The sequence below is a fragment of the Pelophylax lessonae genome (assembly GCF_965119305.1).
Source record: "Pelophylax lessonae genome assembly, chromosome: 7".
Classification (NCBI taxonomy): domain Eukaryota; kingdom Metazoa; phylum Chordata; class Amphibia; order Anura; family Ranidae; genus Pelophylax; species Pelophylax lessonae.
In genome coordinates this window covers 299,146,404-299,163,173 of record NC_138774.1, presented here as the reverse complement: position 1 = coordinate 299,163,173, position 16,770 = coordinate 299,146,404, and the positions used below count along the sequence as shown (strand labels likewise).

Genomic DNA, 16,770 nt, shown 5'->3' with positions numbered 1-16,770 from the left:
CCTAAAATTATGAAAAAATTAGATTTTTACATTTTTTTTAAAAAATTTTTATTGGAAATGTTTTATATAGCAGAAAGTGAAGTATATTGTTGTTTTTTCAGAATTGTCTTTTTTTTTTTTTTGTTTATAGCGCAAAAAAAAAAAAAAATCGCACAGGTGATCAAATACCACCAAAATAAAGTTCCATTTGTGGGGGAAAAAAAGGACATAAATTTTATTTGGGTACAGCGTCGCACAACCGCGCAATTTTCTGTTAAATTAACGCAGTGCCGAATCACAAAAAAATGGCCTGTTCATTAAGGGGGGAAATCCTTCCGCTCCAGAAGTGGTTAGGACTCGGAGAACTCGCGCTTTGCTCTGCATAATGATGAATTGTCGTAAAGTTTCACTTTTTTTTCCATTTCTCAGCAGAAAGGCAAAAAAAGGATACAATATACAGAGAGATAAAGATGTCATTCCACTTTAATATCACATTTCCCTTTTACAGAGGAAACCCACAACCATAACTCTATATGGTCTGATAAGGCTTTCCAGACTTCCCAGGAATTTGAACCATTTCTGGTTCTGTCATCCATACTTTTATCAGTCACACAGCAGAATAATCCTGATCACCTTCTTCTGTATTATTTTAGGGAGATAGAAAATGAATACCTTTTTCATATATATAATATACTGTATGCGTGTGTGTATACTGTATACACCAATGGCGGCCTGTCCATTGGGGGCACCGCCCCCCCCCTATCTATGTGTCCCGGCCCCTAATCTACATGCAGGGCACCGGACGCATGGATTCCAATGGGTTCTTTTTTTCTTCAAAAAAGGGTGGCCTCGGGGCGCAGAGCACTGCGCCCTGAGCCCACCCAGTTGTGTGACAATAGTGAATGAATATTCGCTAATGTCACACGGATCCTCCTCCTGGCCAATAAGGAAGCGGGTCCCAATTGGCCAAAAAGGAGAAGCAATGCCATTGGCCGAGGAGGAGGAGGGAGGAGATGCAGGAGACTGAGGAGAAGCTACCGCTGCTGCCTGCCTGCCCTCCACATGTTCACGGTGAGTGAGCCGGCGACCGGGGGGGGGGGGGGGTTATGGTGTGCAGGCTGGTGTGGTCCAGGGGGGGTATGGTGTGGTCCATCTGGCCCCCAGCCCATGGAGCACCAGCCACCACTGATATATACTATACTATAGACCATAGAAACTTAGGGTTCCACCTGAGGTTGCCAGGGGTTCCCACTGAGGTTTCTAGGGGTTCCTCCTGAGGTTGCTATAGGTTACTTGAGCATTGGGCAATTTCTCCGATAAGTTCCCAATGACACCATTGTTGCTTTTAGCTATCTGTAAGGGGTTAATTCTTCACAATGATAAGAGTAAGGAGCATTCTTCCCACTGACTGTCACACTAATGTGTCATGAGTTGTAGATTTTACATTTTTAACAGGGGTTCCCTCTGAAAAACAACCCCATACCATAATCCCCCCTCCACCAAATGATTTGGATCAGTGCACAAAGCAAGGTCCATAAAGAGGTGGATGAGAGAGTTTGGGGTGGAGGAACTTGACTGGCCTGCACAGAGTCCTGACCTCAACCCGATAGAACACCTTTGGGATGAATTAGAGCGGAGACTGCGAGGCCAGTCAGGTTCCTCCATCCCAAACTCGCTCCTCCATGTCTTTATGGACCTTGCTTTGTGCACTGGTGTGCAGTCATGTTGGAACAGGGAGGAGCCATCCCCAAACTCCTGGGAGCATGAAATTGTCCAAAATGTCTTGGTATGCAGCGGACGCCTTAAGAGTTCCCTTCACTGGAACTAAGGGGCCAATCCCAACCCCTGAAAAACAACCCCCACACCATAATCCTCCCTTCATCAAATGATTTGGACCAGTGCACAAAGCAAGGTCCATAAAGACATGGATGAGCAAGTTTGGGGTGGAGGAACTGGACCGGCCTGCACAGAGTCCTGACCTCAACCTGATAGAACACGGAGCCTGAGATCCAGGCCTTCTCCTCCAATATAGAGTGCCTGACCTCACAAGTGCGCTTCTGGAAGAATGGTCAAACATTCCCATAGACACTCCTAAACCTTGTGGACGGCCTTCCCAGAAGAGTTGAAGTTGTTATAGCTGCAAAGGGCGGAGCCAACTCAATATTGAACCCTACGGACTAAGACTGGGATGCCATTAAAGTTGATGTGTGTGTAAAGGCGTCCCAATACTTTTGGTAATCTAGTGTATATAGAGAGGCGTCCCAATACTTTTGGTAATCTAGTGTATATAGAGAGGCGTCCCAATACTTTTGGTAATATAGTGTATATATAGAGAGGCGTCCCAATACTTTTGGTAATCTAGTGTATATATAGAGAGGCGTCCCAATACTTTTGGTAATCTAGTGTATATAGAGAGGCGTCCCAATACTTTTGGTAATCTAGTGTATATAGAGAGGCGTCCCAATACTTTTGGTAATCTAGTGTATATAGAGAGGCGTCCCAATACTTTTGGTAATCTAGTGTATATAGAGAGGCGTCCCAATACTTTTGGTAATATAGTGTATATATAGAGAGGCGTCCCAATACTTTTGGTTATCTAGTGTATATAGAGAGGCGTCCCAATACTTTTGGTAATCTAGTGTATATAGAGAGGCGTCCCAATACTTTTGGTAATATAGTGTATATAGAGAGGCGTCCCAATACTTTTGGTAATATAGTGTATATAGAGAGGCGTCCCAATACTTTTGGTAATAGAGTGTATATATATATATGTATATATTTAATATGTCTTCGGAGACTTTTCAAGCACCACATAAACATCAGTTGAAAATGATTTATTTTATTTATTACATTATAATTAGAACAATGTTAACATAAAACCATACATAGCTGACACATTGTTACATTTGATCCCCGAGTCTTCATACATTCTCCATGTGCCCACATCAGGATCAGTAGATCCCCATTCAAGTACAGAAGTTGTCTATTGTGGGAACATGGAGAATGTTCGGGGATCAAATGTAACAATGTGTCAGCTATGTATGGTTTTATGGTAACATTGTTCTAATTATGATGTATGAATAGACAATCCTTTATTAATGGATGTATATGGGGTGTCTGAGAAGTCGTATATCTTCTATAGCGCTGCACTGTCAGGAATATATGGGAATTCCAGGCTAGAACTAATTAAGCTTAACAATGCTTCCATCTCCATTCTAAATCCTACACTGACCTCCCCCCCCCCCCCCCCCCTGTAGATGGTTATACCTCCCTATTCTCAGGGCGCTCCGGTCACGTGATCGGCTCCCAGCAGCGGCTTCAGGGGAGAGGAGGGACAGCCGGCATTCCATCCGTTGTCTGCGATCTCTCCTCTTCCCTGAAGCCAAACGCTGAGCTCCTTCAGAATAGGTAAGTATAAGCAATGGTCCTTCTACAGGGGTAGTTTGGAGTTGGAAGGGAGGTGGGGGCCGTTTTAAACATAATTAATTCTAGTCTGGACTTCTACTTTAACCCCCCCCCCCCCCCCAATACCGGGCACTTTCACTCTCTTCCTGCCCCCCCCAATACTGGGCACTTTCACTCTCTTCCTGCCCCCCCCCCAATACTGGGCACTTTCACTCTCTTCCTGCCCCCCCCCCCCAATACTGGGCACTTTCACTCTCTTCCTGCCCCCCCCCAATACTGGGCACTTTCACTCTCTTCCTGCCCCCCCCCCAATACTGGGCACTTTCACTCTCTTCCTGCCCCCCCAATACCGGGCACCTTCACTCTCTTCCTGCCCCCCCCCCAATACTGGGCACTTTCACTCTCTTCCTGCCTCCCCCCCCCAATACTGGGCACTTTCACTCTCTTCCTGCCCCCCCCCCCCCAATACTGGGCACTTTCACTCTCTTCCTGCCCCCCCCCTAATACTGGGAACTTTCACCCCCGTCCTGCCTTCCCCCAATACTGGGGACTTTCACTCTCTTCTTGCCCCCCAATACCAGGCACATTCACCCTCCTCCTGCCCCCCTCCAATACCTGGCCACTTTCACCCCTGTCCTGCCCCCCTCCAATACCTGGCCACTTTAACCCCTGTCCTGCCCCCCTCCAATACCTGGCCACTTTCACCCCTGTCCTGCCCCCCCCCCAATACCTGGCCACTTTCACCCCTGTCCTGCCCCCCCCCCAATACCTGGCCACTTTCACCCCTGTCCTGCCCCCCACCCCAATACCTGGCCACTTTCACCCCTGTCCTGCCCCCACCCCAATACCTGGCCACTTTCACCCCTGTCCTGCCCCCCACCACAATACCTGGCCACTTTCACCCCTGTCCTGCCCCCCCCCCCCCAATACCTGGCCACTTTCACCCCTGTCCTGCCCCCCTCCAATACCTGGCCACTTTAACCCCTGTCCTGCCCCCCTCCAATACCTGGCCACTTTCACCCCTGTCCTGCCCCCCCCCCCAATACCTGGCCACTTTCACCCCTGTCCTGCCCCCCCCCCCCAATACCTGGCCACTTTCACCCCTGTCCTGCCCCCCACCCCAATACCTGGCCACTTTCACCCCTGTCCTGCCCCCCACCCCAATACCTGGCCACTTTCACCCCTGTCCTGCCCCCCTCCAATACCTGGCCACTTTCACCCCTGTCCTGCCCCCCACCCCAATACCTGGCCACTTTCACCCCTGTCCTGCCCCCCTCCAATACCTGGCCACTTTCACCCCTGTCCTGCCCCCCCCCCCAATACCTGGCCACTTTCACCCCTGTCCTGCCCCCCCCCCCAATACCTGGCCACTTTCACCCCTGTCCTGCCCCCCACCCCAATACCTGGCCACTTTCACCCCTGTCCTGCCCCCCACCCCAATACCTGGCCACTTTCACCCCCTTCCTGCCCAGGCCAATTTCCAGCTTATAGCGCTGTCGCACTTTGAATGACAATTGCGCGGTCATGCAACGCTGCACCCATATGAAGCGTTTATCATTTTTTTTCACACAAATACAGCTTTGTTTTGGTGGTATTTAATCCCCACTGGGGGGGGGGGGGTTATTTTTTGCTAAACAAATTAAAAAAAATAAAAAATGTTTAAATATGTTTTTCGTAGTTTGTTAAAAATTCTTGCAAAACAGTACTTTTTCTCCTGCACTCATGGGCACTGATGAGGCTGAACTGATTGACAGCACTGATGGGCACTGACAGGCATTACTGATAGGCACTGATTGGCAGCACCGATGAGGCGGCACTTATAGGCAGCGCTGAAGAGCACTGATAGGTGGCACTGATGAGGCTGTACTGACAGGCATCACTGATGGGCACTGACAGGCATCACTGATGGGCACTGACTGACAGCACTGATGAGGCGGCACTTATAGGCAGCGCTGAAGAGCACTGATAGGTGGCACTGATGAGGCTGTACTGATTGGCATCACTGATGGGCACTGACAGGCATCACTGATGGGCACTGACAGGCATCACTGATGGGCACTGACAGGCATCACTGATGGGCACTGATGGGCATCACTGATGGGCACTGACGGGCATCACTGATAGGCACTGACTGACAGCACTGATGAGGTGGCACTTATAGGCAGCGCTGAAGAGCACTGATAGGTGGCACTGATGAGGCTGTACTGATTGGCATTACTGATGGGCACTGACAGGTATCACTGATGGGCACTGACAGGCAGCACTGATGGGCACTGACAGCATCACTGACTGGCAGCACTGGTGGGCACTGACTGGAAGCACTGGTGGGCATTGACTGGCAGCACTGGTGGGCACTGACTGGCACCACTGATGGGCACTGATTGGCAGCACTTGGCACTGACAGGCATCACTGATGGGCACTGACTGGCAGCACTGATGGGCACTGATAGGCAGCACTGGCGGGCACTGACAGGCAGCACTAATAGGCACTGTTGCCCATAATCGGGACAATGATGAGCAGTGATGATTATCACACTCTCTACTCCTGACACTGTGACAGAGTGAGGAAAGGAATGCCGATAACCGTCAAGTGTGTTTACATCGCGATCAGCTGTGATTGGACACAGCTGATGAAATGGTAAAGAGCCGCTGTGATTTGCTCTTTACCCCGATCTGTGATCAGCTGTGACCGAAAGACCGCCTGGGTGTGCGACGTTCCCGGGAGGATGTCAATAGACGCCCTCCCAGAACTGGGCGACCGTGCTGTAGCTGCCATTCGGCTATAGCCCGGTCGGCAAGTGATGAAGGGATGTTGGCATAAATATACCCATTACATCATACATGAATAAGAATATAATAATGTATTTTACTTGGACAATTCCCAATATTTTTTTTTTTTGGGGAAAGTATAGAAACCTAATTGTGTCTATGCAGTAGAAAAATCTACATTTTGTTTTATTTTCCTCCTAAAAAAAAAATGAGCATTGTACTTCCTGGTATGTGAGAATGCCTAGGCACGCCTGTTTTATAGCTCAGTAGTTGTAGATCTGCAGTGTGAGATCATCAAAGGGGCACAGATTCAGAGTGAGATTTAATGGCGTCACAACTGTGCTGCTCGCTGTTCTCCTTGCTGGAGAGGAAGCTGTACCTGAGGATCTGCAGTGGAAGGAGCTCCCTGCGTCTTCCATTCTGTGGATCTGTTTTTCCTCAATCTCTATCATTGCCCCTCCAGTCATCAGATTGCTAGTCATGATGGGGGGGGGGAGCTCTGACACTGCTCCTCTACCAAAATAGCCTTCACATTGAGACACCAAGCAGAACAAGACATTGTAGGTCAGTAATAGGGGGAAGATTAGTTGAAGAGCCACTACAAGCAATACTAATAGCGAAGTCCTACTGCAGTACTGCTCACTGTTCTCTTTGCTGGAGAGGAAGCTGTACCTGAGGATCTGCAGTGCAAGGGGCTCCCTGCTTCTGCTTTATCCATTCTGTAGATCTGTGCTTTCTCCACCTCTATCACTACCCTTCCGGTCGTCAGACCACCACTTACCAGGGATCAGCTCTGACATGAGGTAGCAAAGCTCTGCCTCTACCAAGATGGCCACCTTTCTAATCCTTTCCTGTTGGAATTTTAAGGTCCAACCACCAAGGTGAGAAGGTTTCCACAAGGGGAAGGTGGTGATGGAATATTTGTACCCTACGGGAGTGGTCAATACTTTAAACAAATCTTTATTATTTGAGGTGGGAAGGCGGTGATGGAATATTTGTACGCTACTGGTGTGGTCAATACTGTAAAATTTTAAAAAAAAACTAAAAAATCGGCGCTAATTCATAGAAAACTGCATCCGTACAGATGGACAAATCAATACGTTGTGTTATATAGTACAAATAATGACTCCAAATGATGCTGATATAAAGTATAATATACTGGGTGCAGCTGTTGATAGAAGTAGTGATAATGAGACAAATGTCTCAATATGTGACAAAATGTTTCAATGATGTCAAAATAAATAAACAAATGGATGATGCATGTGAATGAACAGTTAGCCCCCATTCACACTGGGGCGACGCTACTTCGCACCGCGACCTCCGAGGTCGCGGTTCGAGCAGCGCGCCGCGACCTCGGAGCGGCCGCCACGGACTTCGTAACATTGAAGTCTATGGCGGTCGCCTCCGGGTCGCCCCAAAGAAGCTCCGGACCCTTTTTCTGAGTCGGAGCGACTTGTGTCGCTCCTATCAGAACGGGTCCGCAGCTTCCCTATGGGAGGCGACCTGCGGCGACCTGTGAGGCGACCAGGTCGCCTCACAGGTCGCCCCAGTGTGAACGGGGGCTGAGAGAACCACTTCTATTATTCCTACAAAAAACAATCATGTATCGACAAGGTGAAGAAATGCTAAAAATCAATTTCAAATAAATCCAGATATATAAAAATGTGTCCCAATATATATATATATATAAATTAATTGGATGCAAATGTGAAACAAATAAATATATTGCAAGATATCCCAATCGTGTGTAAAATAAATCGTGCTGAACTGTGAATATCCCAATCAATGCAAAATCTGTTAATATTATGCGTTAAAATAACTGTGCAAAAAAATATATTTTATCCACTCTTATAAACGCCGTAATAATCAATATCAATAGATCCAAAATAAATATAATATCCCAGTGACATGAATAAGAAAATTTTTTTTTTTTTTTTTTTTAAATTGATGTGAAACAAATCGATCCTATTATACAGATGAAATCAATCGTATTGCACTGTGTATGTCCCAATCAATCCAATGTATGTAATAAAAATATGTAGAAAATTGTCCACTCCTACAAAGCATAACATTCCACAATAATGTCCAAAATCTGATGCAGAAAAAATGAGGTAGACCAACAGGTAAATTTCCCAATCTTGATGCTCTAAAGCAGGGGTGAGGAACCTATGTCCGAAGTCTTCTGGTTCGGCCCCCCATGCAGCTGAGTCTGAGTCTCTCAGCTGATCTGTCAGAATGGAGCCGGTGCTTCATGTATAGTTCCGGCTCCGTTATGACAGTCTGAGTGAGTCACAGGCGGAGTGATATCAAATGCACTCCGCCTGTGACCAATACAGAAAACATCACCTCTTCCTCCAGCATGGCTCTGCTACACTTTTCCTAGCCAGCATTTCCCGCCAGCAGCACACACAGCAGTACCAGCCAGAGCCAGCAGTACTCACAGCAGTACCAGCAGTACACACAGCAGTACCAGCCAGAACCAGCAGTACCCACAGCAGAACCAGCAGTACTAGCAAGAGTCAGCAGTGCATACAACAGTACCAGCCAGCAGTACCTACAGCACAGTACCAGCCAGCAGTACCTACAGCACAGTACCAGCCAGCAGTACCCACAGCACAGTACCAGCCATCAGTACCAGCCTGAGCCAGCAGTACCCACAGCAGTACCAGCCAGCAGTACCTACAGCACAGTACCAGCCTGAGTCAGCAGTACCCACAGCAGTACCAGCCTGAGCCAGCAGTACCATCCAGCAGTACTCACAGCACAGTACAAGCCAGCAGTACCAGCCTGAGCCAGCTGTACCCACAGCAGTACCAGCCAGCTATACCCACCAGCAGTACCTGCCAGCAGTTCTTTTCAAAACTTACCACCACAAAAAAGTCACCCCTGATCTAAAGTGTGTAGTGGCCGCTTACCTCTAACACACACAAAGAAAGCATGTGTGTAATCCAATACTGAAAAGGGCTTTGCTCCAACGCCGCTCCACAGACTACTCTCTTTAGATGAATGGATGGCGGGATCCTTAATCTCCGGGATGCGCCTATGATGGTGCGGCTTCTCCACTCTATCCTCTTATGCCCAAAGCATCGATCTCATGGGGATGTAAAGAAACAATCGCTCATGGTGCAATATCTTCAGTAACTATTTATTTAAATAAAAGAAATGCACTCACATGGAAACAAACTGTTATGCGCTGACATAAAAGAACTTGCGGTTACGGCCGTGAACACGGAAGTGACGTCACCCTGGCTCCTCCCAACGCGTTGCGTCACTAACCCCGTGACTTTATCAAGGGATTTCTTCACCTTGTCGATACATGATTGTTTTTTGTAGGAATAATAGAAGTGGTTCTCTCACTTATACTGTTCATTCACATGCATCATCCATTTGTTTATTTATTTTGACATCATTGAAACATTTTGTCACATATTGAGACATTTGTCTCATTATCACTACTTATATCAACACCTGTTGTTTCATACCATCTCTATATTTGAACCAGTTTCTCTGTGGTTATATTATCTCCTGGTAGCGCATTGGTTCTCGCTATCTACTATAAAATTTTAGTTTTTTTTTTATTTGATCTATCAATTGGAATTTTAGACGTTTACTCCGTGATTGTTCATATCATTTTCAGGATGTGTTTTTCAAGTGCGGTATAATTTGATTCTTTGTAGAAAGTGAGGGTAAACTTACTCGGCGTAGAAGCAGGCAGCGATAAATTGCTGACCAAAGTTCGACTGCTCACCCAACTTTATCAAACGCTTATCAAAATTATCAAAAAAACGCTTATCAAAATTTTTTTAAGCTTCAGTTTTACTTACTCCGACCCCAATAAAAACCGCATTCATCCTTCAATACATTCATCTGTCATTAATTACCTGGCATTTGTATCTGACCAGAGGCGCACATTGGGGTATAACAAAGAATTGGGTGTATTATTGTGGCAGATAATATAAATATATGATTTAATACATAGTAAAAAGGCTTGGCAGGCACACATCATACATAGATACCGGTCAGATATCGGTGAGAGTCATAAACAGAGGCGTAACTAGAACCTTCAGGGCCCCAGTGCAAGAAACCATGAAGGGCCCCCAGGACTCCTGGCCAGGGCCCTTCCCTTCAAGCCTGGGGCTCTTCCCAGTGATCCTGGGGCCCTTTACTCTTGTTGTGGGGCCCTTTTTATTAGGTTCTGCAGTGGGCCCCATTCCTGCCATCTAGGGGCCTCCCCACTGTGGTGGAATGCCAGGGCACAAGTGTGACCTTTGCAATCCTGGAAGTTCACCCACTGGTGTCAGTATTTTTTGGTATTTTAATAGTATTATTTTTTATCATTTTATTTATTTTTTTACAATGTGACTGACTATGACTCTGTCCATTCAGAAAAGGAAAGAGTTGGTAAATTACATATTTACCGACCCCTTCCTGGTTCTCTATTGTGACACATCCCCTGCAGCAGCCGGCAGGAGAGGGAAGGGAGCACAGTGGGGGGGGGGGGGGGCAGGGGAGCACACAGGGGCCCAAAGACAGCAGAACACAAGTGAACTGGATAGGAGGAGTGGTGGGGGCAGCATACAGAGGAACCAATCTCCTCCATTTTCCTCCTCCAGCTACAGGAGTAAGAAGGAAGACAGGGATTTCTCTACATGCTGCCTCCGCCGCCCCTCCTATCCAGGTGTACAGGGGAGCTGCACAGGAGCATGGGGCCCGGTTGCAATTGCAACCCCTGTAGTTACGCCCCTGGTCATAAAGATACAGAGGGTTAGGAGACCAGGAACATCCCTCCGTGGGTGAACTCTGTGTAAGGAGGATGTTTAGAAAATGGTTCTAGAATATGACATGGAATATGATGTTGCAGCTTCAGGGCTATAAATGAGGGTTGTACACTAGATCGGACACCTGACCATTACACCTACTGATGAAATGTTTGTGGTGATTCCTCCGAATGACGGAGGTCAGGTCTTTCCTGTGTACAAATCCAGCTCCATAAAGACATGGTGTGACCAGTTTGGTGCGGAGGAACTCAAGTGTCCTGCACAGAGCCCTGGCCTCAACCCTACTGATCACCTTTGGGATGAATTGGAACACCAATGGTGAGCCAGGTCTTCTCATCCAACGTCAGTACTTCACCTCACAAATGTCCCCGAATTTCCACAGAAACCATTCAAAATTTTGTGGTAAGTCTTCCCAGAAGAGTGGAGGATGTTATAGTGATTAATAGGGGTGGGCACAGACGTGTTAGGGTCGTAGACCCAACCCACCTGAGCAATCCCCACCAATTGGCAGTGTGCAGTGAGGGCTTCCTGGTGGGATTGCTCAGGAAGTTTGGGACTATGAGCCGAACATGCCTGAGCCCATCTCTAGTCCCTAAGGGGGCAACTCCAATGTTAATGACCATGGGGTGATAGGAAGCAACTCCATAAAGACATGGTGCACCCACTTTGGTGTGGAGGAACTCGCGCATCCTGCACAGAGCCCTGACCATTCCTACTGAACACCTTTGGAATGAATTGGAAAGCCAACTGAGGGCAAGGTTTTCTCGTTCAGCATCCGTACCAGAGCTCAACTACCTCAGCTTGTATGTTGTTTTTGTTTAATGGGCAATGATGCCCACAGAGTGTCTTGCACAGAACACCAACCTCAATCTTGCTCAACACCTTTCTCGCCATCTCCAACTCACCCCAAAGTGTTCAGCAAGGTTGAGGTTGGAGCTCTGTGCAGGACACTCTGTGGGCATTTATACCCATATGTGAAGTCAGGTACTGATGTTGAATGAGAAGACCTGGCTCACATTCCAATTCATCCCTAAAGTGTTCAGCAAGGTTGAGGTTGGGGCTCTGTGCAGGACACTCTGTGGGCATTTGTGCCCATTTGTGAAGTCTGGGGATGAATTGGAATGTGAGCCAGGTCTTCTCATTCAACATCAGTACCTGACTTCACAAATGGGCACAAATGCCCACAGAGTGTCCTGCACAGAGCCCCAACCTCAACCTTGCTGAACACTTTGGGGATAAATTGGAATGCGAGCCAGGTCTTCTCATTCAACATCAGTACCTAAGTGTTCAGTAGGGTTGAGGTCAGGGATCTGTGCAGGACATCTGAAAGCCTTAACACCTGACCATCATACTAATATGAGCTTGTTGGACATTAGTCAGGTACTTACGTTGGACGAGAAGACCTTGCTCACCATCTCCAACTCACCCCAAAGGTCTACTCATCCAAAGTAAGTACAGGTCAAATGTTCAAGAAGCTCATATTCGTATGATGGTCAAGTGTCAAGGCTTTTAGATGTCCTGCACAGAGCCCTGACCTCAACCCTACTGAACACCTTTGGGATGAATTGGAATGTGGGTCATAAGCAAGGTCTTTTCATCCAACATCAGCACTTGACCTGACAAATGGGCACAAATTCCCAAAGACAAACTCCAAAATCTTGTGGAAGGTCTTCTCAGAGGGGTGGAGGATGTTAGAGCCACAAAAGGGGAAAATCCATATTAATAGCCAAAGTTTTAAAATAGGGTATCCAACAAGCTCAGAGCCCCGATCTCAGCCAAACTGCCATTTGTGAGCCAGGTCTTCTCATCCAACATCAGTACCTGACCTCACAAATGGGCACAAATTCCCACAGATACCCTCTAAAATCTTTGGTAAAGTCTTCCTAGAAGACTGAAGGATGTTCTGGCCCCAAAGAAGGAGGCAACACCATATTAATGGCCATGGGGGAAAGGGGGCAGTTCTATATTAATGGCTATGATGGGCATCTTCATACTAATGACTGTGGTTTTAGAATGGGATGTCCAACACACTCCTACAAAGCTTGAACCACCAGTGCCATTCACCTTGGCATGCTGAACCTTGAACCACCAGTGCCATTTGCCCTGGCATTCCGAACCTTGAACCACCAGTGCCATTTGCCCTGGCATTCCGAGCCTTGAACCACCAGTGCCATTTGCCTTGGCATTCCGAGCCTTGAACCACCAGTGCCATTTGCCTTGGCATTCCGAGCCTTGAACCACCAGTGCCATTTGCCCTGGCATTCCGAGCCTTGAACCACCAGTGCCATTTGCCTTGGCATGCTGAGCCTTGGAGCACCAGTGCCATTTGCCTTGGCATGCTGAGCCTTGGAGCACCAGTGCCATTTGCCTTGGCATGCTGAGCCTTGAACCACCAGTGCCATTTGCCTTGGCATGCTGAGCCTTGAACCACCAGTGCCATTTGCCCTGGCATTCCGAGCCTTGAACCACCAGTGCCATTTGCCTTGGCATGCTGAGCCTTGGAGCACCAGTGCCATTTGCCTTGGCATGCTGAGCCTTGGAGCACCAGTGCCATTTGCCTTGGCATGCTGAGCCTTGGAGCACCAGTGCCATTTGCCTTGGCATGCTGAGCCTTGAACCACCAGTGCCATTTGCCTTGGCATGCTGAGCCTTGAACCACCAGTGCCATTTGCCCTGGCATTCCGAGCCTTGAACCACCAGTGCCATTTGCCTTGGCATGCTGAGCCTTGAACCACCAGTGCCATTTGCCTTGGCATGCTGAGCCTTGGAGCACCAGTGCCATTTGCCTTGGCATGCTGAGCCTTGATCCACCAGTGCCATTTGCCTTGGCATGCTGAACCTTGAACCACCAGTGCCATTTGCCCTGGCATGCCGAGCCTTGGACCACCAGTGCCATTTGCCCTGGCATGCTGAACCTTGAACCACCAGTGCCATTTGCCCTGGCATTCCGAGCCTTGAACCACCAGTGCCATTTGCCTTGGCATGCTGAGCCTTGGACCACCAGTGCCATTTGCCTTGGCATGCTGAGCCTTGAACCACCAGTGCCATTTGCCTTGGCATGCTGAGCCTTGAACCACCAGTGCCATTTGCCCTGGCATGCTGAACCTTGAACCACCAGTGCCATTTGCCCTGGCATTCCGAGCCTTGAACCACCAGTGCCATTTGCCTTGGCATGCTTAGCCTTGGACCACCAGTGCCATTTCCTCTGGCATGCTGAGCCTTGAACCACCAGTGCCATTTGCCCTGGCATGCCGAGCCTTGGACCACCAGTGCCATTTGCCCTGGCATGCTGAACCTTGAACCACCAGTGCCATTTGCCCTGGCATTCCGAGCCTTGAACCACCAGTGCCATTTGCCCTGGCATTCCGAGCCTTGAACCACCAGTGCCATTTGCCTTGGCATGCTGAGCCTTGGACCACCAGTGCCATTTCCTCTGGCATGCTGAGCCTTGAACCACCAGTGCCATTTGCCTTGGCATGCTGAGCCTTGAACCACCAGTGCCATTTGCCCTGGCATGCTGAACCTTGAACCACCAGTGCCATTTGCCCTGGCATGCTGAGCCTTGGTGTGCCCAAGGTCCCTAAATGTCCTCCTTCTTCCCTCTCTCTCCTCCCTCCTCTCTCCACAAAGTGTTTTTTTAGTTACAATATCCCAGAAGATGGAAGTTAGAAGTACATACCTGGACGCATGCTTGAGCTGGGTCAGGATGGGCGTTCACCTGGCATAACATTATTAGTAGAACGTGGGATGCCGATAGACACCATCTCTGCGCCTCTCCCCGGGACGGCATTCTGCGCACGCCACATCTTCTTCTGATCTATTTATGGGCGCTGTGGAAGGAAGGAAACATCAGGGGAATACAGATAATCCAATGTATGTGAACACATGGCAGGCCGGGGCTTTTCACAGCACAAAACAAAAGTCAGTTGCAGAAACGACACGAGGAACATCAAAGCTGACACTTCTAAGTGATAAAAAACCCCCCAAAAAACATAAATGGGTCACTAAGCCCAATACAAAATATTTAATATAATACTTCATAGGTGGCTGGCCGGATACTTTTGAACTAGATTGTATATGATGAAATATTCTTCATAACACTTCCTTTATGAGGGTGGCAGGGCTGGGTTTACATGGCCACCCTCTTCGGGATGTTCATGATGAGGACAATATTCCTATGCACCAATGTACCTCCTACTCCTTCACATGGGATGGGGGGGAGCAATGTACCCCATACTCCTTCACATAATATGGGGGGGGGGGGGTCATGATGGGGACAATATTCCTATGCGCCAATGTACCCCATACTTATCCACATTAGATGGGAGGGGGGAGGGTAATGATGAGGACAGTATTTCTATGCACAAATGTAAGCCCATACTCCTTCACATAGAATGGGTGGGGGGGGGGGGCATGATGAGGACAACGTTCCTATGCACTGTACCCCATGCTCCTTCACATGGGATGGGGGGGGGCAATGTACCCCATACTCCTTCACATAGGATGGGGGGGAGGGGTCATGATGAGGACAATATTCCTATGCACCAATGTACCCCATACTCCTTCACATAGGATGGTGGGGGGGGGGGGGTCATGATGAGGACAATATTCCTATGCACCAATGTACCCCATACTCCTTCACATAGGATGGGGGGGGAAGGGTCATGATGACAATATTCCTATGCACCAATGTACCAATGTACCCCATACTCCTTCACATAGGATGGTGGGGGGGGGGGGGGTCATGATGAGGACAATATTCCTATGCACTGTACCCCATACTCCTTCACATGGGGTGGTGGGCATGAGGACAATGTTCCTATGCACCAATGTACCCCATACGTCTTCACATAGGATGGGGGGGGGGGTCATGATGAGGACAATATTCCTATGCACTGTACCCCATGCTCCTTCACATGGGATGGGGGGGGGGGCAATGAACCCCATACTCCTTCACATAGGATGGGGGGGGGGGGGGGTTATGACAAGGACAATATTCCTATGCACCAATGTACCCCATACTCCTTCACATAGGATGGGGGGGAGGGGTCATGATGACAATATTCCTATGCACCAATGTACCAATGTACCCCATACTCCTTCACATAGGATGGTGGGGGGGGGGGTCATGATGAGGACAATATTCCTATGCACTGTACCCCATACTCCTTCACATGGGGTGGTGGGCATGAGGACAATGTTCCTATGCACCAATGTACCCCATACTCCTTCACATAGGATGGGGGGGGGGGTCATGGTGAGGACAATATTCCTATGCACTGTACCCCATGCTCCTTCACATGGGATGGGGGGGGGGCAATGAACCCCATACTCCTTCACATAGGATGGGGGGGGGGGGGGGGGTTATGACAAGGACAATATTCCTATGCACCAATGTACCCCATACTCCTTCACATAGGATGGGGGGGGGGGTCATGATAAGGACAATATTCCTATGCACCAATATACCCCATACTCCTTCACATAGGATGGGGGGGGGGGGTCATGATGAGGACAATATTCCTATGCACCAATATACCCCATACTCCTTCACATAGGATAAGGGGGGGGGGTCATGATGAGGACAATATTCCTATGCACCAATATACCCCATACTCCTTCACATAGGATGGGGGGGGGGGGTCATGATGAGGACAATATTCCTATGCGCCATCATACCCCATATTCATTCACATAGGATGGGGGGGGGGTGCCATGATATGGACATTGTTCCTATGCACAAATCTACCCCATACTCATCATGAACACCCCCCTCTTATGTAAATGGGTGTGGGGTACATTGGTGCATAGGAATATTGTTCTTATCATGAACGTCCCC

General features: G+C 48.4%; 1 protein-coding gene across 1 annotated transcript in view; it reads right to left on the bottom strand.

Annotated features, from left to right (window-relative positions):
* The window catches only part of LOC309560345 (transforming growth factor beta activator LRRC33-like), an 18,921-nt gene extending 4,143 nt beyond the window's left edge, over positions 1-14,778 (bottom strand). Inside the window, exon 1 of the mRNA XM_082263969.1 lies at positions 14,611-14,778. Coding sequence (XP_082120095.1) covers positions 14,611-14,721 — 111 coding nt within the window. The 5' untranslated portion in view covers positions 14,722-14,778. The remainder of the gene's footprint in view (positions 1-14,610) is intronic.
* Positions 14,779-16,770: the final 1,992 nt, after the last annotated feature.